At 39.8% G+C, this 23,156-nt stretch overlaps 3 protein-coding genes across 4 annotated transcripts; 1 reads left to right on the top strand and 2 right to left on the bottom strand.

Annotated features, from left to right (window-relative positions):
* Window positions 1-107: 107 nt before the first annotated feature.
* On the bottom strand, window positions 108-7,781 carry ak3 (adenylate kinase 3). Of its 2 annotated transcripts, XM_085793749.1 has the most exons (5): window positions 7,463-7,781; window positions 5,808-5,927; window positions 5,518-5,690; window positions 2,658-2,776; window positions 108-2,059 (listed from the first exon to the last, which is right to left on the bottom strand). In XM_085793749.1, exons 1-5 carry the CDS (start codon window positions 7,608-7,610, stop codon window positions 1,948-1,950), a joined length of 672 nt encoding a protein of 223 aa, XP_085649875.1. In that variant the 5' UTR covers window positions 7,611-7,781; the 3' UTR covers window positions 108-1,947. The 2 variants fall into 2 exon arrangements, with proteins under 2 accessions (XP_085649875.1, XP_085649876.1); XM_085793750.1 differs by lacking the exon at window positions 5,808-5,927 and having other exon boundaries at window positions 1,214-2,059.
* Window positions 7,782-8,506: 725 nt separating this feature from the next.
* Window positions 8,507-17,973, top strand: rcl1 (RNA terminal phosphate cyclase-like 1). The gene is made up of 9 exons (XM_085793757.1): window positions 8,507-8,745; window positions 9,229-9,300; window positions 9,735-9,910; window positions 10,701-10,775; window positions 10,875-10,999; window positions 11,495-11,620; window positions 11,731-11,887; window positions 16,609-16,712; window positions 17,796-17,973. The coding sequence occupies exons 1-9, from the start codon at window positions 8,616-8,618 to the stop codon at window positions 17,947-17,949; spliced, it is 1,119 nt and encodes a 372-aa protein (XP_085649883.1). The 5' UTR covers window positions 8,507-8,615; the 3' UTR covers window positions 17,950-17,973.
* anxa3b (annexin A3b) lies at window positions 17,967-22,772 on the bottom strand. The gene is made up of 14 exons (XM_085793758.1): window positions 22,669-22,772; window positions 22,239-22,271; window positions 22,096-22,143; window positions 21,852-21,939; window positions 21,574-21,668; window positions 21,354-21,467; window positions 21,080-21,170; window positions 20,859-20,938; window positions 20,559-20,615; window positions 20,075-20,168; window positions 19,420-19,515; window positions 19,214-19,272; window positions 18,709-18,831; window positions 17,967-18,541 (listed from the first exon to the last, which is right to left on the bottom strand). The coding sequence occupies exons 2-14, from the start codon at window positions 22,248-22,250 to the stop codon at window positions 18,482-18,484; spliced, it is 1,017 nt and encodes a 338-aa protein (XP_085649884.1). The 5' UTR covers window positions 22,251-22,271; window positions 22,669-22,772; the 3' UTR covers window positions 17,967-18,481.
* Between the last annotated feature and the right edge of the window lie 384 nt (window positions 22,773-23,156).

Here is a 23,156-nt window from a genome sequence, read left to right on the forward strand (position 1 = left end):
GTGTGATGCATCGTTGATTCTGCAGTGAAACTTTGAGTTCACATAGTAAAAGCATAACTAGTTATTGTCAGCAGTGATGCTAAAATAATGTGTTGTGGTGAACTTGATTGTTTTATGTTTTATTTTTTCTTTCTTTCTTTCTTTTTTTTGTCCACAGTGACGACTCAACTATGCAAAATAACTGTTGGGCTTAATCTGCTGTACTAAACCTGTGGCCAGTGTCTCTGGTGTCTTGACTTTCTACTATAAACCCTGTGTTTTTGAAGCTTGGTGTAAAAAGACTCTGTCACTAAGCTATAAGCTTTAGGAAAGATATAAGTGTTCCACTCCCACAGTGACAGTAGGCAACAGTAAAGACACTTGAATATAAAACCTGTGCTAAATGTTTGTGTCTTATCGTCAGCTGCTACAGTCCTTTGTAGACCTGCAGTAACCACACAATTGATGTCACTGACATTTAAAATTGATGAGCTTGAAATGGCTTCATCATTAAATTTTCAAAGGGTAACGCCACTGATTGTTGAGTTGCATTGTGGGCAATGTAGGCTCCAGGTTTGGACATATAAACGAGTGTGTGGAATAAAAAAAAACATCTATATGGTTCTGTGGCATCAATTTTGATACTTCTGGATGTTTCAGCAGTGCAATGTCAAATCAGTGGAGTACTCAACTGTCGTAGGGGCAACCATGTTACTGTTTAAGTCTGTCAAATTAAAAATAATGACCAGGAAATATATCCACTTGTGTTATTCTGGTGTTCAATAATACACTATTACAGTAACTAGTCTCAGACATTTATTGGGATCCATAATAAATACTCATAACATAGTTAGGGTTAGTTGTCTATGAAGAGATGTGCTTTCACACATTGTATTCAAGTGTTAAGAAATACACACTGTAGCTACGACTGAGGAAACATTCACTCCAGTAATCTACACTACACTGCAAGGCAGATTAGCCTTTCTGTGGCTTTTAACATGGTGAAACATTCTTAAGACCAAAGTGCAAATACAACTGCACATCAACCTTGAACGCTGTGACAGTGTCTAAGAAGACCACAGCCCCGTACAGACTGTACTTTGAATGTTTTAAGTTTTAGTGAAGTTTTCACTTGTCAAGTCACAACAAACAGATGTTAATAGACTTGAGGTCAGAACCTGGTGAAAATAGAGACTGGTGAATTTAAAAAGCAACACTTGAGGTGATAAAAAAGAAAATTACACAATGTTAGTTTAATGGTAAATTAAAAATTACTCAGTCAGTCATGATTCAATCAGTGGTCCATTGTCATGAATAATATTTACAAACTACATTCACTGAGCTATCTGGTCCTTTTTCCAAATGCAGCATGAGGCACTTGAGTGCAAAAGTGAAGAATATGGCACATTTCCCTTTAAAACAACTACCCACTGCATAGAAAAACAGTCCCCATAAGGCAGTTACAGACACCTAAGTTATGCCCACAATATTGTCAATAGCCATTATCAACTAAGAAAATAATCCATGATTGCAACTACAAAAACCTTAAAGTTATAAACGTGCACATTACTCCACTCGTTAATGTTGACTGTATTCATGGAAGAGGAGAGGCCTTGAACTGTTCCTGTTGTGTTGCAACATCTCACAGTGGACAATGTTAACATTTGATTCGGTGATGTTCTTGTCGCTTTTTAAAGGCACATGAAAGCAGAGGTACAATCTGTGTGAATTTTAACAGGTATAATGTTTGAAGGGTTTTATGCACACGTCCAGAGAGTTTACCAACGTGCTTTCAGCAACATTGTGGTAAACAACAACATCTGCAGTCTTACTATTGCTACCTGATATAAACTGGACGGCTCTCCTCTTGTTTCACAGAAGGTGGCACCTTGATTGGACGACGCGTACAGAGTGGTTTCTTGCTGGTAAACTTTAAGACTCATTGCATCCTTCCCCCTTTGGGGCTTTCTATGCAACTTTTTGATTGACGGCGGAGAGTCTCCTGTGGAGGAAAGCCTCCACATGTGGCCAGATCTTGTTGGTTTCTGTCCCAGAGAAAGTCTCTAGCACACCTTTACTCCTGGAGGGGCAAAGAAACACAAGAGTCATTTCAGGGTTTCATTGAAATAAACAGCTTCTCACACATTATGTTCAAATAAAAAAATAAGTGGGACACGAACTAAGCACATCCCTGTGTAATTTTCCTGTCTAACTGACCCAGAAATAGAAATTATTATGCATGCACAGGCCCACTGGTCATGTTTGTGCTTTTTGCCTGGGTTCTGTTGTTTCTTTTAACCCTTAAAGATTAAAAATACATGCTTAAGGTGTTTGTATTCATTTCATTTTGAAAGACAAAGGCACAGGTTGCACACATTAGCCAGTTTGCCAGGAATGTGGTTCTTAAGTATGCTTTAGTCATGCAAGCAACAGTGAGGAATGTGCAAGGAGGACAGAGCCCAAGGTCAAAGTTCAAATGGATTTGGTTACAGACTTTTACATACATTGAGGTGTTTATGTGGACTAGATTTAAGTGAAACTTTATGCTGTAATGCAGGCAAACATCTGTAGGTCTCCCTTCTCTAATTCCTCTGCTGTGATGAATGGAGTTTGAGTGAGATCACAGATGAACAGATTAGACGGTTAACCTGTGTTTGAACTTATCTGTTCTTTCTTACCTGTAGTACTCTAACACAGGCTCTGTTTGGGTTTCATAGGACTTCAGTCTCCGTGTAACTGTCTCTGGTGTGTCATCATCCCTCTGGACCAGTGCTTCCCCTGTCACATCATCCAAACCCTGGAGAAAACACATGAGCCATTGTGGTTACACTTACATATACACACCGAGCTAAAACAGAAATACAATACAATAAATGTTTACCAGAGGTCAGGGCAAGGAAACCTGCTGCAGCAGAGTTGCTAAATAAATGATTCAGGCCTGAGCTTCCAGCAACTACTAGTCCACAACAATGAGCAGGATTTGCCCAGCTCCAACCCAGACTCAGCACAGTGTCTGGAATGTAAACACTGCTCAAGAAACACAAACTGAGGCCAGTTGACCGAGAGGAGAGTCGAGGCTGACGACGGTGAAGCTTAATTATGCTGAGAGATATTTATATATCAACGGATTTTGGAGGATTTTCACCCTGTTTGAGATATTATCACAGCGTCTCCCATTGTAAGCTACAGGTTTACACATAAGCAAGTAGTGGAGCTGGTAATGTCTCTAAAGAGGATCTAATACAGAAACACTAGCAGGTCTGACAACAGAGGCCTGTATTTTGACTGGTCACAGTTGGAAAAGCAGGTAGGCTATGTTACTAATGACATTAACGGTGGCTCTGTTCCTCTCTCAGGGAGCTGTGGCAGTGTGACAGAGGGTATAGAGCCAGCATGAACAACAGCAGGACCCTGGGGTTGCAGCAGCTCCTACAACTCAACTATCATTCATTTGAATTGTTTGCTTTTCCCAAAGAGACTGTTGTTTGCATTATCTTCCATTAAACCTAAGTATAACTTAAGGGGTTGTGGATTTTCTCACTTCTACATCATTTGACACCACTGGGGTTTGGTGACACAGCCTGGAGAGTATTTTTTTATTTTTATAAGCCTACTCTCCACAAGACATACATACATAAAGTTTTCAGTGACTCAATGTGTCTGATGGAAAATTACCACAGTGTAAAAGTAGCGTGGTGTCAGTGAGTTAGCATGCAGCACATTTGCAGACAAGCATGACAAGCTGAGAGCATAGTGTATGTGGTCATAATATTTACTAAGAAATTTTCAAACACATGAGGAAAAGTTACTGGATTAATGCTGTCTAGCCTCATGTCAAAAAGTTGTTTCTATAATTATCTACGCTAAATATGTCACAACACTTAAACATGTGCCATAAGGTATAGGGTAAATAATAACAGAGCAGAGATGCATTTTGATGACCCTGACTTCCAGTGAAGCATCATTCAAAAAGCACAAATATTTAAGCATAGCACCCTGCTACATCCCCTCAGAGGAACAGCGTTCTTGTCATTATGGCATGTCATTATGAAACACATTAACAGTATCCTCAGATAATACAGATCACTTCTAGGTTGAAGAAAGTGATTCTCATGGAGCCCAGTTGCTGAGGAATTGTGAGTTCATGCCTCAAATAGGCTGAAGAGTAAAAACTGTAATTCTTTAAACCCTTGACTCGACAGACTTTATTCCACGTTGTATGTCTGTTTTTGTAGCTTTAGGTGCTCAAACAGGGTATAGAATAAGAACAGACTGAAGCCAAAGGTTAACTATAAATGTTTTGTTGCCCCTTCAGACTGCACAGGCATGACCACAGGCACACTGCCTGTTAATCATCCATCAGTTACAAAGAAACTGATCAAGAGTCATATAAAATATTAACCATTTGTGTAAAAACTTCTCATAAGTTGTGCGAATACTAATTGTGTGGTCACAATGATCTCGATCTTTGCCCTTTGACCGCCAAAATCACCAATCAATCCAATCTTCATTAGTCACTCATTGAGTTCAAGTAAACGTTTGCACTAAATTTGATGGGATTCCCTTGAGGAGTTCCTGTGTTCACTTGACTTGACTGAATTTTGTGAGGTCACGGTGTCCTCAGATTCTAATCAAATCATCCTCGGCCTGTTTTGATTGGTCAATTTTATAGCCACATTCTGATCGATCAATTTGTAGCTGTGTTCTGATTTAATGAATTAAATATTCTTATATAATACATTTGTATCAAACTGCTAAAAAACCATAATCATAAACCACAATAAGAACACACGCCTGGCTGTCACCTTCACAGAAACACACACAAAAAAGTGCTGTACTGTTGATAAGCATTTGCTTGCAGCAACCACAGAGCTGTCAGTAGTCATGGAAACAGATGCAACATGCACAAAATGATCCACTTGATGCACATCTTCAGAAAGCCTGAACATACAGACAAGTGGGTAATGTGAAAATGAAGTTGATTCTTTTGTCTCTTATGTGTCTGTTACTTAACGACCTACGCCCCTTAGTGTTTACTGGTGAGGACTGGATGAGATCAAAGGTCCCCACTTGTATTTTCACAGTGAACAAATGGCCAGTTGTTGTATCTTTTATCAGTCTGACAGCGTTTGCATCCCTTTTTTCTTCCCTCTCCCCTCCTTTTTGTTTGTTAATGCTGCACACTGAAGGCTTCTAATTTGCATTTTGTGTTGTCTTTGTTAACTTAATGTCTTTCAATCTGCCTTCCAGTAGCATCATTTTGTTTGGGGTCTTTTCCCGTCTCTGTTTTGTTTTTTTTATCTTATCACTCTACTCTTTGCTCCTGGATCCATTGTCTTACATCTCATCTCAATTTTTTCTGTGGTTACGTTTAGAAAATCCTGAAACAATTGATCTCAAAGGTTTTGATTAAGCTGCTTCTCAGGCAACAAGTAAAGCCAACTGTTGGCTTCTCAGAGTATTAGGACATCTATGCTTGAAAAGACATTGTATCTGCGTCTTTCCTGCGTAATGGATAAGAAGAGAAGATGTATTTACAGGGACTTTAGGTGGGTTGAAGTCTGTGTTGTAGACTCTGCCGCTGGGAAGGTGAGTCCAGCGAGAGGTCAGCCTCTGTTTGATGGTCTGGAAAGGTACATTGAGGTTGATGACTGTATCAACACTGTAGGCGTCATCCAGGGCCTCAGCCTGGGAAACTGTCCGAGGGAAACCTACAAGTGTGACACAGACGGGGGGAAAGACGAAAGACAAAATAAATAATTATTGATGAATTTGATTTAAAAAAGTAAAAAGCACAAAATGACAAGAGCACCAGATGATAAACTTACCATCAAGCAGCCAGCTGCTCTGACCTATCGCTCTCAGGTCATTCAGGATGATACGGGACATGACGTCATCAGGTACCAGTTGACCCTGATCAATACAGGCCTTCATCAACAGGCCCAGTTCTAACATACACACACACACACACACACATAGGATAATTTTAAAGATTGGTTGTACTGTTTGCATTAGTTGGTTGCTTCTGCTAACGTTCATGTTCATGTCTTGTCGTGGCAGTTTTGCCACGTGGGTCTGAATATCCAAGTCAATGTAATGATATTGTAGCTATAATCAAGCTGCACAAGCAAACAGAAGATTACTGTCTTGTACTGCAGTGTGACGCAATGTGAAAACTACAAATGGAAATTTTAATCTGAGGTTAGGTCATTGAGACATAAGACTTTTTTTCCAGTCACTTCCGCTTTAATTGGTCTGAGTCCAGCTGAAGAGAGGAATTTCCTGACAAGCCTCACAGAAATTAGCCGACTGTGCTTAAATACTACTCTGATTGCACTATGAAACAGAATGAAGGGTAAAAGTGACTACAAACTGGATTGGGAAACTGTATGCTGCAAACAGGAAATACCATCACAAGATTTAGTTTGAGCCTGTGTTGCTCCACAGGCCGATATGTTTTATGTTTCTTTTGTAGTACTGAGTTTCGTACACCCCGCTGTGTTTTGGGTCTACCCAGTGAACCTCAGTTAATTTAATACATTGTGATAGATATAATCTGAACATTCAAAAAGGGGCTTTACAAATGTTTTGTAGAAATACCAGAGGTGAGTGTCAGGAAGCAGAAAATAACTGGTTTTGATGAAAAGACTGACTGAGAATATTTGAGGAGGAAAAGCCAATAACAAGTCACTGCTTTGACAGCCAGCTGCTCTAGTGGAGCCGTTCCTCCTGCCAAACATACGAGGATTTAGCTAAACCGAGCCACTTGACAATGCTCTGCACATACATAGTGTGAAATTATAAGAGGGCATGAAGAGGAAAGGGGCACCAGGGAATAAGCAGCAGCTTTTGCAGGGGACTTCAAATCTCTCTTCAGCCCCAAATTAGGCAGCTGTGAGATTTTTCCAGTCTCACAGTTAGTTTAGTTACTGTGTCATAAAAAAAAGTTACTCTGTCACAAGGCAGTAAAAGAACACAGGACTCTTCATCAAGGAACAAAGGTGCACAGCCTGTCTTATCTTTACACCTCTCTTTATCATTAGGGTGTTATTGAGAGGTAGTGGGCCTCAGGAGTCCTATCCATTATAAGCATAAAACAACATGCTGAATAACCCTGCTAACCATTTTGACCTTGAATGAAGACACAGCTGCTTTTCTGCTCTGTCCAGTTTCCTCTGTGATACAGATAAGACATTAAACTGTAGGAGTGGTGCTCTTATCACAGTGGTCCAGCAAACAGACAGACGTGTTATTTATAACAGCATGTGTAGTGTAGAAGTCTCTTTTTGCTCAACTTGCAAGTGTTTTGATCATAATAATGTTTTTTGTGGTTATTTCTAACAGCGCAGATGCTCTTGAGAGTCAAATAGGTGGGACAACTTCTCAAGTGTCTATTTTTCTTTCTTAGGTAAAACATGCTGACCAGTGTAGATTCATTCAAGATTACACTCCCTTAGTATTTGTTTGACCCAACTTAACTCACCGGTTTTAGCGTTGATGTTGGCTCTCAAAATGTCCCCACTTGAAAGGTGAGTCAGTGCGAAACTTTTAATTATGCGCGCAGACACTGTTCCTTTCCCCGAACCCGGAGGTCCCATGATGACAGCACGAAAAATCCTCTGCAGAACCATCTTTACACGATCATTTACTAAAACAGATATTTCTATCAGGTGAATTTCCTTCCCATGAAACCCTCCGCTCCGGATGCTGAGCCACAGACTGGATCAGAGCAGGTTTTCTTTCTTTCCCCCCAAGAAATGCGCAACGTAACCAAGAGTGGGCGCGTCTTTTCCAGTCGGTCTAAACTCTCACTGGACCTTGACTTTTAATACCCCAACCCCGCAGAAAACAGAAGGAAGAGGAGGAGATAGGATGAGTATACACTGCGACTAGCAGGCTACAGTGGCGGATGAGGATGCAGACTCCTGACGACGCACTTTGGAAAAAAAAAAAGCACGTTGACAATAAACTTCCTCGCTTAATGCGCCGTTAACGGTTTAGTGCAGATATTTATTGTATAACACGATTATGCAATTGGTCCAGGCGGAAAAAAGCTCGTTGGCAAGGTTGCGGTGATTAATCCCATCCGAGCCTGGATCCCTTCAGCTGTCAGACCTGCAGATTTGCAGGATGGGTGAAATGAACAACCCATCTGCTCGCTCATTTCAGTTTAGAACATGTTAATGGGGGGTTGCAACTCGCACATCTTAACTATGTTTAAAGGCGTTACCGATTTACACAGGCCTTCAATCCTTTTGAAAACATATAAAACTTTTTTTTTTCTATTAAAATTATTGTATCAATTAATTTGAGTTTTGAGTTGACGTAATTCGTTTAAATATTGCCAGTTAAACTTTTACCATTTAACTTTTGTTTACATTGATCACGGGTTGTGCCTTTAAGCGCTACGTTTTCATTGAACCAACAAAACAAAAAAAAAACGTTTTCATTGAACCACGCCCACTTTGTGATAGTGAACGGTAAACTGGCGCCATCCCACGGCTAACTTTGATATAGCACCCTTAGATATACGCCTTTTTGAGCCTCCGGCCCTGCCGTATCCCCGCCTCTCTCCAACGTCTTCCTGGACAAACACACGTGGATACCCACTGACGACAGGCAGAAACAACAATAACATGGCAAGTCAGGGACTCGCCTACGACGGCTGCAATTTCTTCAGACAGCGGCTAGTTTTATCCACACTTAGCGGGAAACGGGTCAAGATCAAGAACATAAGGTCTAAAGAGGACGACCCGGGGCTGCGCGGTGAGTTGCAGCTTCACTTTACATGTGGCGTCGCAGTTAGCTCGGTGGCTAACCAGCTAGCTGTTACGCAGTTGGGAGTGTGGTTAATCACTGGGCGTCGGACGTGAGGATTCGAGGGAGTTAATGGTGTAAATGTGAGATAAATTCAGTCTTAAATTACAGGACTAAGTTGTGTGCTTATCGTTCATGCCACGAGCAGCGAATATACTGTTTTATATTATTTTTAAGTGACTTATAAGGGAATAAGGTGAGTGAGGTTTCTCAGAAGTTACCTTGTAATTTCAAGAATTCTTGTTGTACTTGCTTGACTCCCTCTGTCTTGGGTCTGCTTGACAAAAAAATACAAACAAAGCATTATTTTTTTACTTAAACTAATTACAGACATAAAAAGTTGTGGTAGACTTTGCAGCAATATTAATTAATTAATTATGCCTTCTGCTCTGTTTTCTGTTCTTTTCTTCTTCTTTTTTTTGTCTTATCCAGATTTTGAAGCCAGCTTCATCAGACTGTTAGACAAAGTGACCAATGGATCCAGAATAGAGATTAACCAAACTGGTAAGTGTATTATAGCTGCATTGATGCTTTGTCATACTATTGTGTTTTTGTCTAATAGGTAACTGTTTATGGTCATAGGGTAATATTTTGTTGAGGTTTATGTACAGTGCAGCAGCAACAGACCATTCTTTACATTCAAGTGCAATTTTACCTCCTGTTCTTTAAAAAAAATGTTTTCCAAATTGTTTTTTTTTTCCTGTCATGATGTATAATGTGTTGATCTGCTCCTTTTTACATGATGCTTTAGCTGTGGTGTTGTCAAAGGGTGTAACTGTAACCTTATGAAAAAAACAAAATAAAAATCTCAATTGTCAGCATTGAATACTTGATATGTAACACGTTTTATATACTGTAATCTCAGTGTTGTAGGGAGGAAACTGTTGGTGGTACATCCATAGATTCACTGACTGTCCTCATATTTCTGCCCATTCAAGGTACTGTGTTATTCTACCAGCCTGGCCTGTTGTATGGAGGCACCGTGGAACATGACTGTAGCCAACAGCGCTCGATTGGTTACTATCTGGAGGCCCTGCTCATGCTGGCTCCATTTATGAAGAACGCTCTGAAGGCCACTTTGAGAGGAGTCACCAATGACGCAGTTGATCCGACTGTGAGGATGCACACTCATCGCTCCAATCACATTATAACCAATACTTCATGTCTCTCTGTTTTGTCCCTCTGGTTTAAATCTGACTGAGCTGGCTCATGATCATATTGGGTGGAGCTGAAGCATGCTTGTGCGTGCTATGTAAACTGTGTTGTGGTTAAGTGCACAACTCTCAAATTGAAATGGAGACTGCCCTCTAGTGCATGTATCATTATGTGCCAGTATTGCATGCCATTAGAGATCGACGGTGTTGCTGAGAAGGGCTGATGTCTGTACAGTATCCATCTTTAAAGTCTGAGAAAGAGAGTTGTTGAATATAACATGTTAGATCAGGGTTATTGTGAGGTTTTTTTCCCCAGTAATTGGTACAATTGTTAAAACAACAACTTCCAGTCCACATGATATGCTTACAAAATCGGATTGTTTTCCCTTCAAGGTCCACCTCCTCTGAATGACCCATTTTAATCCTCGGAGCTGTTGCTGCTGCTTTTGTATACATGTTTCATGTGTATAGCAAGCCGGTCTCAGACTTTGCATCATCTATTATTTTGCTCTTTGCTATGAGCCACATTTTTCTGTTAAAGTTAAAAACAAACCAGACAGGCAGTAAGAAAATATGAACTGGAGACACCAGGGAGGTGTTGTCATGGAAACACAGAACAGCATCTTTGCTTGTTGCTATGATGAGAAATGATCCATTACCAACTCGGTATTCATTTATTTATTTATTTAGTAATGTCAAATGTTTAAACCTGTTCATGTTTGAAGGTTTTGACCACACTCTGTCCTGTAGGTCGACCTGCTGAAGGCCACAGCTCTTCCTCTGATGAAGAAGTTTGGCATTGATGGAGAGGGCTTCGATCTTAAGGCGAGTCAATTTCAAATACCTCACATTGCTGTTGCTTTCATCAAAGTTAGTTGATTTTTCTTGGTCTCATCGGCTTCTGCTCCGCTGCTGCTCCCTCAGGTGGTGAAGCGGGGGATGGCACCAGGTGGGGGCGGAGAGGTTGTTTTCACATGTCCTGTCCGCAGAACAATCAAGCCAGTCCAGTTGACTGACCCAGGGAAAATCAAGAGGATCAGAGGAGTGGCGTATCCTTCTCAGACTCACCATCATGGCTGTGTTACATCTGCACACAATATTAAAACAACAAAAAATATTATATTTTTTACAGTTCACTATTCACATGTATCAGGAAACAGCTGAATACTATATGCTATTTATTTTATTTTTCAGTTAACTTAATAATAATTTTTTTAATAAAATATCAGAAAGGTTTAGCATTTAGCTTAAAATAAATAAAATAAATAAAAATATAATAGAAATTGTTGAATATGTTTCTGTCCAAGGATTAATTTCATTTTTTTATCATACAAACCGGAAATGTTGTAAGTTAAACTAAAATGGTCAGATGTTTTCAGTGTAATTGTAATAGATCCCAGGAAATAGTTTCCCTAATTTCGGCCCTTTACGGAGGAAGAACTACTTTTTTTCCATCATTAAGTTTTGGTACAACTGAACAGTAATGTGACATTTTGTGGGCCACTCACACAATCATGTTACAAGCCTTGACAGTTTAAACTCAGCTACTCGGTGAGAGTTTCTCCTCAGATGGCCAACAGGATAGTGGACTCTGCCAGAGCTGTCCTCAACAAGTTCATTCCAGACATCTACATCTACACGGACCACATGAAAGGAGCCAACTCGGGCAAGTGAGTATCTCAATGTACAGTTATTAGTTTGTAAGTTTCTATATGTTACTCAACATTTATTCACAAAAAGACTTACGGTACTTGTAATAATTCATGTCTGTTATTTGCAGGTCTCCAGGTTTTGGTCTGATGTTGGTGGCCGAGACGCTGAATGGTTCCTTCCTTAGCGCTGAGATGTCGTCCACACCACAGGGGAAGGGAAACCCTGTACTACCAGAGGACATCGGTAGGAACTGTGCCAAGCTACTTTTGGAGGAGGTACATCGGGTAAGAACCGCAAAAAACAGCACATTCACACAGATGTCAGTGTTGAGGTTGGTCACCAAAGAAAAGATGTGGTTAGATTGGCTTTTGGCCTTTTTTAGATTTAGATACTTATATTTTATCCTGTTATATAACATGGTGTTTGATTCCTCTTTGATTCTACAGGTTTAGCTAGGCTGCTGTTCAAAATGTATGTGTAAGAGGGAGTAGATGCTCCTAATCAGAAATGTGACACCTTAGCTCCGTTTTATTTGAAAAAGGAAAAGCGTGCTTTCGATTTGCAGCCCAAAGAGTCTTTTTTTTTTATTATTGAAAAGAAGCCTACTGTGAAAATGTGCTTTTTGTTTTAGAGAGGCAGTAGACTAAATTAAACCAGTGTGGCTTTGTGAACAAAAGACTTTGCCACATCATTGTCAACAGAGTTTTTGGTTTCAGTTGGTCTAATACTGCAGGCAACTGAAGGCTCAACTGATCAACAATGAAACGGCCTCGTATGATACTGATTTACAACTTCTCACGCCAATGTATTATAGATTTTTTAAGAAGGATGGTTGTTTTTTGTTTTTTTTGTCAATTCATGTTAAAGCCAAATTGCCTAAAAGTCTAACAGTGAAACTTAATCTCTCACTCTTGTACTGCATCGATATTTCGACAGTGAAAAACGCAGCGTAATAATTTTATTTAAAAGTGTAATTTACTCAAAAATCCACTTTTGTTTGGTTTCTATGATGGAAAATCTCCAGTATCACTACAAGTTCATACCAGGACTTGGTTACTCTGCACGCAGCAGCCGGACGATCAGTTTGTGGTCCGTTGCTGCAAGATTCAAAATTCTTGGGGAATACCTGACATACACAGACAAGACACATTACAAACCCAGCATGTAACAATGACTCTCATTGCCCATGTTTACCAGCGTTCTTGGGTAATGACCATCAATCCCAGTGCAGGAATTCAAGTGAAAAACTGTTTGTGGTCAGACCCATAATGTAGAAAGTAACTACAGGGTATTTCCATGTCAGACATTTTTTTTTACAGCTCCATTCAGATGGATGCTGCAGTCTGTTTGATGAAGCTGTTATATAAGTGTGTCTGTGTGCTGGAAAAAGGTGTATAGGCAAGTCTCAAAGGACAGAGTCTAAACTATAGTGTTTAATGTGAAGACACAGAATATAAAAATGACATACTCACCTTTGCTGATTATTCCCATCATATGGACCAAAGCCGTCCAATTTTCCCTTCCTCATCTGATCTAATTTAACATTTATAGACATTAATTAACAAGTCAGTAAAATAAAATAAAAAATAAATTTAAAAAAAGACTGCAGCAAATCTGTTTTCATAACAAGGCAACATTTCATCAGTTCCTGTTTTCATTCCTCACGATCACCACCGGTTTGTTAATCTGTTACTTCGCTTCTTGGTTGATTATTGCTCTCTACTTTCCCCTCGTTTTACTCTCTTTTTAAAAAAAACATACAGGTCAACAAAACAAAAGGAGAATGCCCCCAGACTTACAAATTGTATTAATTCAACAACATTGAAGTATTTGTGATAATTATGCAGTTTCTGGTATATACACACATATACATCACAGAGGTTTAATATACGTGTTATGTGTTTTAATTACTGCATTGTTTTTTATTGATTAGGTGATGTGTCAGCTGAATGCTGTTTGTTCAGCTACGGGGGAAAAAAACTCTTACAAAGTCACATTTTATGCATCAGTGTCTTTCTACTCATGCAGTGAGTGATTTACAATAGTAGCTGTAAGACAAAGGAACACGTTTGTTACTATAAACATATACACGCACAAAGAATCTGCCATAGTCACACAGGAAAAAGAGCCCACTTCATCAGAATATATACAATTAGATCCAGTGACTCTGTGACTTCAGTTTGGCTCCACATGGCTCTGCCTCACACCCCTCTCTCATAAGAGCCATGTGAGTCCAGTTAGCTGGTCAGGGTAGTGCTGATTAACTCTGAAAGAGGAATATTGTTGGACACATCCTCTTAACTCCAAGCCACAGACAGGGGAGCTGATGTTTCTGTGTTGCAGACTTCGAGGATGGCGGATTAATAATCGGGGCGAAACATTTTGTTCCCTTTTTCCATAAAGCCACAGCTGCCGGTAGAACAGGTAGATTCACCACGTCGGAGCAACATTTGAATATTTGCAGATTTTGTTTAAATACCTAACCGGAGCAGTGGGGCAGGGTGAGTTCTCCAGCTGAGACGATGGGAGAAAACATAACAGCAGAGTAAAATGGATGTGGCTGTCCTGCTGGGACTGTTAATTTTTAAAAAAAGGGAAAAGAAATTTGCCGGATTTGCATTAAAGGGCATGGGCACCCTGCGTGTGCATGCGTCTTGTTTGTTTTCTGGTTAATCAGTACAGTCTTCTTGTAGTAAACCAAAGCTACACGATGGACATTTTGTTTTTGGCAGCAACATCAACACTGAGCAGGAGCTGATGTAAGTGGGGCTCTCTTAAAATGTTCTTTATTTACACCAAATGATTTTAGATTTTTTTTTTAAATGAAATTCAAAAATGTCACTGAAGACTGTGCAGCCATGTGTTGACACTGAGAAGTTTCAATGTATGTGTTTATTTGTGATTACATTAAGTTTGTCAATTACAAGTAAGAAAAAAAAAACTTAACATTTTTTGCCAATTAAGTCATTGAATATTCTAAGCAAAGGTCCAATCATTGTTCACAATTGGTTATAGTTTTATTAATTTCCCAACTTTTAATGTAAGAATTAGTCTTTTCACTCAGTTCAGATCATCATTGGTTGTTGTTTTTTTTTCCAGTTGTGTGAAGGGATTTGAATTGGGCTAAAACTGGTTTCCAGTAAAGAAGCGTGGCCTTGACCGACCACATTGTTCACAGTTAAGCTAACAAATGCAAAACCTGCTATCTGCCTAGTTTGTGTTGTACGGATAGAGGGTGAAATTAGCCTGTAAATTTTACATGATATATCATATCGCAGTAGAAATCACTTGAGCCTGCTGCACCATGTTTTCTTTATTTGACCGTTAGGAAAGGGAGTTGTGAGTCGCTCGAAGGATTTAAGGGACTTTTCCATGAGGCCTTGTGGCTGGTTAGTGGCTTCTGGCCTCTTGGGACATCGTAACTGTGATGTTTTCTTTAGAAGGCAGGGCTTGAAGTGAGCTGTCAGAAATAATCTTGGTGCATTATTTTTCATAGTTTTGAAAAGCAGAACATGTGCAGACAAAGTAGTTTAAGCTTTTCTAGTCCAGACACAACAGCAACACAACAAGGTAAGGTGCTCAGGCACAACTCTTTCTCAGTAGCCAACCGCATGTGCTATTCAAGTTGTGGATAGTGTTGGAAAAACCTCACTTTTTGAATTTTTAATCAAAAATTCTTCCTTTTAAAGAGCACTGTCGAGTTTTTATTGGAGGCAAAAAGGAATATGTCATGTGTGAACTGTTACAAACATGAATAACTCGCTCATACTCAGACAGTGGGAAGCTTCTGGAATTAGGAAGAAAAAACTTGTTAACCAAGAAAGGTAATTCCATTAAGATTAGCGCTTCTGTCATAATATGCAGCTGTAGCAGCTTATTAAGACTTTCTTAATGGAGTAAAATGGTGGAAATTAGTCGCAATGACGTCGCAGTTCTCCATGAGGGCGGATAATTAAAGTCATGAAGTATTCCAGTTAATTTTGACCAAGTCTAATAAATCTCATCCACCTGTGGAGGGAATGTAGTTAACAAAATGTCTGCCTCATCAACAATAAAAACAATGTCACCACATTTTTGGCCATGTGGTCGCAGTGATATGATTATGTAATTGAATCATATTCCTGCTGACAAGCTGTCACGATGCCAGAGTACTGAATGACTGGGCCACATGGTCACTTAGTGAGAACGGAGACGCAGTAGGATGAAAAAAAAACCCACAAACAGTGATCCTGTGTAGCTACGGTCGAGCAGTGGAACATTTGTCTATCAGGTTAGTACAGACATGACACGGTGCATATCTGTCTGACAGCCATTTTAAAGTTCCCTCAGTTTCATAAAATGCTCTTGGGTGTGTCCAGTCCTGCGCTGGCCTCTTCATACGAGCTGGGGAATAGCACATAACTGTTATCGAGTAATCACCATGGCATGTGATCGCTTGGATGCAGAGAGTGGATCCTCTGTCCTCTAAATATCTCATACGTGAAGGGAATTGGGTAAAAGGTTACGAGCAGAGGTCAGGTCACCGGGAGCAAGGAAACGCAGCACGATTTTAAGGGCTAAAAAGCAGTAGAACGGTTTGGGTCACTGCTGCCAGAATAAATGAGGAAAAAACACCTAAACCTGCAGCTGTAGGAAATGTTGGATCAGAAAAAGAAGCAAAGCAGATTTAAAAAATGGTATTCTCCAGTTGTTTCAGAAGGTCTCTACTTTTGTACCCTTGGGTTTGTCAGAGTTTGTCTTAAACTTACAGATGAACTGAAATAAGATCTCAACCCTAAACTTGTTTCCACAGCTGAAAAAAACATCAAACCCACAGTCACCCTTCATGGATTCCCACTTGTGTTTTTCCAACGTGAAGAGCTATCAGTGTTGGACCAGAGATAATCAATCCCTCTGTCAAGGGGTTGCCGAGTTCTCTCTAAACATCTCCACCTCTATGACGTATTTCTCTGTTGTTTTTGTTGCTCACACACATCGCCCCCCCCCTCCTCTTTCTATGTTTTAGGGCGGCTGTGCGGATTCATCCAATCAGAGCCTGGCGCTGCTCTTGATGACCCTCGGTCAACAGGACGTGTCGAAGGTTCTGCTCGGACCCCTCTCACTATACACGTAAGCCATTGTCCCAATGAACTCTCCAAACAGACCCATGACCTATTGATAAGTTAATATACAGAGGCACTGTCCCCAAACGTAGAACGCACTGGACCTCACATTTAGTTATTGTTCTACCAGTGCCCACTTGGCAAGAGACAATGATCCAAAGTTCTTGACCCACTGTAGGGCACAAAATACTGCACAAATAAACAACAGGGGCGAGAAATACACTCAGTAGTTTATGATGCACCAGTCCTGTTTAGACAGATTTTCTTTAGAGAATAGTTTTAACGTAAACTTTCCCTTTTTCCCCCTTATATAAACAAGCCGTTGTCATAAGTTCATCTTAAACAAAAATTTGTTTTGAATACCAAGACAAAATGCAAATGAGCCGCTGATTATCTGCCAGAATTAGTAAAATTAAAAATATTTTACCCACATATGGTAAATAATAAGCTTAAGTTAAATTCATCTATTGATCTCATGTTTTTTTCTTCTTTGTCATGGTACTTTGCCCTCTGTCCTGAGGTGCCACTATTAAATTGTTTGAAAAGAACTCAACTTAACTGATTTTCAGATGTCAACATAAACGAGGAGAGAACTATGAACTGTCCATTTTCAGTTATCATGGTACCGGTGCTGTGTCCCTCTCAAGTACAGTACTATGATAACTGAAGATTGGCAGTGCCATCACAATACACTCTTCCCTTTACTCAGGTAACACGTGTGATACATGGTACCTCACTGATGTGCTAAGGTTTGAAAGATCTTATAAATTGTCTTTTCCACAGAAATCTTTGACATGCTAGCTTTAAGAATTAACTGTGATATGAAGCCAAAGATTGGACTCATGACCTTTTTACCTTTCTTAAACAGGCAGCATGATGCAGACCCAAAATGCATTCTGGGAATGTGTAATGGGGGTGTAATTTATTGGTGTATTTCATCCAGCACAGGGTGAACGCCTCTCCTTTGGGATTATTAAGTATAAAAACAGGGACATGTAAAAAGTTGATAAAGCATAAATATTAAACTGAAATTCATCTCTCCTCTCTCTGTCTAACAACCCCCCACAACATCTGTTTGCTTTCTCTCCAGAATCGAGTTCCTCAGACACATTAGAGATTTCTTCCAGATCATGTTCAAGATTGAGGTCCAGAAGCCTTTAGAAGACGAACGGAAAGGTGGAGACAAGGTCCTGATGACCTGTGTAGGAGTCGGTTACAGCAACATAAACAAAAGTCTAAAATAAAGAAGAAGTATTTTTTTATAGAAATGTCATGGTGTTGTCTTGTGTTTCTTTGCTAATACAAATCCAATAGTTGAACGTGATATTCTGTTTTAAATGTGACATTGGTTAGGTGTGTGTTTATTGCCAACCTCATCGTATTTTTCTGTTACCATATTTTGAAAATACTAAAGTTAGACATCTGCAGTTATATCGATCACACGGGATATTGACAATATGTTTCCTAAAATACATCCATAATCATCTTCACATGCATGAACCTTAGCTGCTGCTGAAGTCTTGGTGTTTGAATCATCACCATGGTGAAAACATCAACATCTTGTTGCACATTATTGGTATCCCACATTAAAAAGCATTTGTAAATGGTTAGTTACAGTCATGGCCTGTGGGCTGAGCTCAGGCAGAAGCATCAGTATGAATCTAATGAATAGGTCAGTTACTGGTCACCATCGTACGATACTGTTCTTCACGTCTACTATTTGATAAATGCTGCTCTTCACTCCATATGTTTCTCATCACAGTGACTGGGAAGGAGTTAGTCGCCTTGGCCACAGAGTTGCTTGAGGGCGTTACCGTAACTGCCCGAAACTTCAGACTGCAGGAACATGGAAAAAAATAAAAAACAGGAAATGGTGTTAGTGTTGTGGCTCTCAGAAATGTAAACAAAGTTCTGTGCTAAAACGAGACGCCACAATATTTCTCCACTGCTGAATATTTATATGGATACATTGATTTTTGTTTGTTCTCTGGGTGTATACTGACCTCTAACTGGGAGTACAGGGTATATCCAAACAGCTTCTTGTACTCGGCTCTTATATCTAACAAATCGATCTCTGAGCGACTGACGAGTATCCTGGTCAGAGTGGACTCCGTGGTCCCCGCTCCCTGGACAGAGCCACACAATGAATTTGGGATAAAACAAAATGCGTAAATAGGTTCTTGATAAGATCACATGAAAAAATATTATCTGCTTTCGTGACATCGGCTCCAAATATTTGTTCAACTCAAACATATCCTGCAGTATGAAATCTCCGCCTCCGTGTTTGCCGAGCTTTACGTTTCTGTTATCTGCTGCTTTAGAGCCTGTTGACACGTTTCAACCAATGTTGCACATTTGAACAAAGCAGCAGCAGAAATAAAACAGTGGCTTAACATTCCTTTCCACATCACTAGGGACAAATACAGTTGTCTGCTGTGAATAAAAACGGCACACACACACACACAGCCACCAAACAATATGTGGATTTCAACATTTTGCAGAGCTTACCTTCATGCTCTTGTAAAGCCTCTCGGCGAGGTATGCAGGGGCACTCTTCACACATTTAACTGGACAAAAGAACAAATAAATAGATGAATACATTACATTGTGTGCTGTAACTGACTTGAGCCATGTGAAAATAAAGTCATAACACAATAAAATTGAATATTTTTCAATGACAGGGTAAGAAAGAGACGGTGAAGCGTTCTTCTCACCAACAGCCACCAGCAGCTTCTCCAGGTCTCCAGACATCTCACTCTCAATGCTCTCCTGCAGAGTCTTCTTGCTCATGTTCTTGTACTCAATCAGAGCTGTCAAAACACAATTAGTTTTGTCAATTCCAAAGCTTTTAAAGTTTTTTGATTTGATCTTTTTTTTCTGTTTATTGTTAAGTTAGCCAACCAAGCAGCAGCATGGATGTTAGAAATCATTGTTGGTCTGTTAGTCATCCATTACTTTTGTCCATACTGAAGTATCTCAATAAGCATTGGATGAACTGACATGAAATTTTGCAGTGAGGTGGATTCAAAGGACTTATGGCAATAGTTACCTTGTCTCACTGTTGATGTTTTTGACTTTTAGGGAAATGTCTTGAAAACTATCCAATATGGTGATTTATGTATAGATTATGTGCAAAACTTTGCACCTCAGCCTTGTGTGTTGTGCTAAACTAAAATAGTATACCTTCCTAGCAGCAGCATAGTCAATAAGTATGTTATGTATGGTATGTTATAGCATGTTTACATTAGCATTTAACTCAATGCACAATTGTTCCAAAGTACATCCAGGCACAGTGCATTCGTAGTTGTAGACTGTAGTGTTATTTTAAATTTGCATCTACTTAGAAACTATGTAAAGGTGTGTACTCACTCTGTCGGAGCTGGGGAACGCTCCTGTGGCACAGGATGTCAATAAACTTGCCCTCATCAGTGCCCCACTTCTTCTCCCCTGCTTCGTACAGCGCCTGGGTGGAATGAACATACGTACAGCTTAAGACTGAAATCCAACTCTTCAGAGGAGGATGATATCATCCAAAGAATTTTAGCATGGGAACAGCGAGCAGGTTCAGACTTGTCATACATCAGCAAGTGAGGTGTGTTAACTGAAGTGAGTGGTGCCTTCAAGCTCATTGAATATGTGAGGTCAGGCTAAAAATATCAAACTAACAAGTGAATAGGTCTGACACAGTAACTAAACTACAATGGTTTAAATGCCACAGCTCCAGTTTCTCTACATAAACATCGTCACACATGCTCAGTGCACCTTGGCTGCATTTAACACAGAAAGACCTGGGGAAAACAAGTGTTGTTCACACAATGAATGATTTGCAGTGTTGTTTACACAGTGATTGTACCTTAGCATCTGCTTTAGCTTTGGCGTTGTCCACATTGGTGCTCTCATCTCTCTTCCCCTGTGAGGATGAACACAAGAAAATAGAATAAATCTGATATAATTTCATCTGCAGCTCTAGATAAGAGATATGAAACATTCCACATTCTGTAGATGCTTTGGATGTGAAGAAAAAGTGAGGGTAGGTTGATATTTTGAGACAGGATATGAATGTAGCTGGAGCTGTCTGGATGCAAGAAATTTACAGCTTTTGGTCTGGTTCTCATTTGCCCAAATTTCTGAATTTCACTTTCATATACAGTACCTCCACCAGGGTGAGCAGTGCTTTGCCATAATCTCCAGATACCTCCGATTGTAGGTCGTGAATAAGCGACCTTCCTGTTTCTTGAATGACACAGCACAAAACAAAAGAATTGCAAAAACAATAAGACACATAAGCATAATGAAAGTCTAATCAGCTCTTGTGCAATAATGTGAGTAACAAACTGATCTGCAAAATTACAAAAACACTTAGATGATGCAAACCTGCCAGGTATGCCTCAGATATGCCATTTATCTGCCTGTTGGATCTTGAGGCAAAAATTTCTGTCAGTGTGCTCTCTGTGGTGCCAGCACCCTGTATTGTGGTACACAGAAATTGTGATATAGAAAGCAAATTATGATAACAATAATGATAATGATAATAAACTTCTTATAGCACAATGCAAATAAAGTAACACTGCCAAACAAAATGTGAAACAAAATCAGTGTGTTCATGTAAATTACATTATGTGACACTGAGCTGGACATACAATCTCACCTGGATGGCTTTCATGATTTCTTGACAGTCATAGGCAACAGGAGGCGTTACCAAGGCAACTAACAGGTCTTCAAAGTCTCCATGAGTGTCTCCTTCCAGGTCTGCTACTAATTTCTGATGGAGGAGAGCAATAAAATCAATGTATGTTTTACTCCACCTCTCATTTTCTCTTTGTTGAACAATACATATTTGATAAGAAAATGCAATAATGTAGGCCTACCCTTCCTGTGGCCTTCTCGTAGGCCTTGGCAATAAGCTGCCGCTGGGCGTTACTTCTTTGGGTCAACACATCGATCAGTGTTTTTTCTGTTGTACCTATAAAGAAGAAGAGGACAACACGAGACAGGCTCACCACTCACGCTGCACTTGGAAAACGTCATGGGTTAACAATTTAGCAGAGAAGATCAGGTTTGTTCAGATGCACTCACTTAGTAAAATATGATTCAAGTGCTTTACATGTTGCAATGATATGCTGATAATGGTTACTCATTTACTTACCTAGGCCCTCTATGGCATTCCTTAGTGCAGCCACATCTTCATCCACTTTGAAGTTTGCCTTGTCCTTTACAGTTCCTCTTGCACTGGACTGGATAATGAAAAAAGATCACCCAACTATTCTGTGAATTTACTATTTGCTTTTGATCATACTCTCTAATAGATGTCCTATTTGGCACTATTCATTCAAGCAATAGGAAACTGTAAAAATCCATTAACACCATCTCCATGAACTGGTCCAACTTACTGTGACAGTCAATGAGGAGGGGGTGTCTAACAGCAGGTCCAAGTCGTCCTACAGCAGGAAACAACACATTTTTTTTTTACATTACCTGCAACTCTGTGGCCAAGGCAATTATCATCATTCACAGATGACCTACAACTACTTACCCAAACAGACATTGTTGTGTTTGTAGTCTTCAACTATGAAGAAGAAAAATCATAAAGAGTTAGTCTTCGTATTACTATGTAGCCTACATAATTCTCTGCATATTTTTCTCCAACTTCATCCTCAGATTTTCACCACTTCGAGTAGTAGCCTAACATAAACAACTCCACTGTCATATTCTTTAATTTACATGTAGCCTAATAGCTAGGCGGCGGCCAACGTGTAAACCCGCAATAAGTAGGCTACCTATTTGACAGTTAAAAGTTGAGTAATCCAACATAGTCTTCTAACGGACACGTGAACAGAGATGGAGAAAACCCCACGACTGTCGATCGCTACAGTTTTACCGATCATCACAAGCTTTAAACGAAACTAAGCTTTAAAACCCACACATATCAATAATAAACTGCATTTTATCGTCTCCAGTTTTACCTTTGAGAGAGGACAGGATTGATGTCAAAGGAGGAATTTCAGTGTGTCAAAATCGCCACACCTTTCAGACAAGTTCAGAGGGCAACGCCCATCATCATAAGAGGGAGGAAGTTGAATCATGGAGACGTCCCAGTATAAACTCCTCCTCATGTGTACACACACACAGCAGCAGCACTGCAATGTCACAGCTGCTAGAGACAGGCTACTCACTGGGATATGTGCTACACCCTCTCTCTAGTTTGATTCCAGTCTGTCCACCTCACTTGTGATATCTTCTGCTCTATAATATAAATAAATCAGATTTTTCATTTTCATAGTGTTAAGTTTCAGTAAGATCTGTGGTAGGTTCAATGTCCTGTTTGCTCTCAGGGCAGAGGCAGAGGTATGAGTCAGAGAGGAAGGAAATTTAAAAAAAAAAAAAATGTGATAAGCTTATCTCTTAACTCACTGCCTTTTTCTTCAACAGAACTAACATAAGTGTTAGTTAC

Source organism: Trachurus japonicus, chromosome 12, assembly GCF_045865225.1.
Source record: "Trachurus japonicus isolate A0001 chromosome 12, Traja_1.0".
Classification (NCBI taxonomy): Eukaryota; Metazoa; Chordata; class Actinopteri; order Carangiformes; family Carangidae; genus Trachurus; species Trachurus japonicus.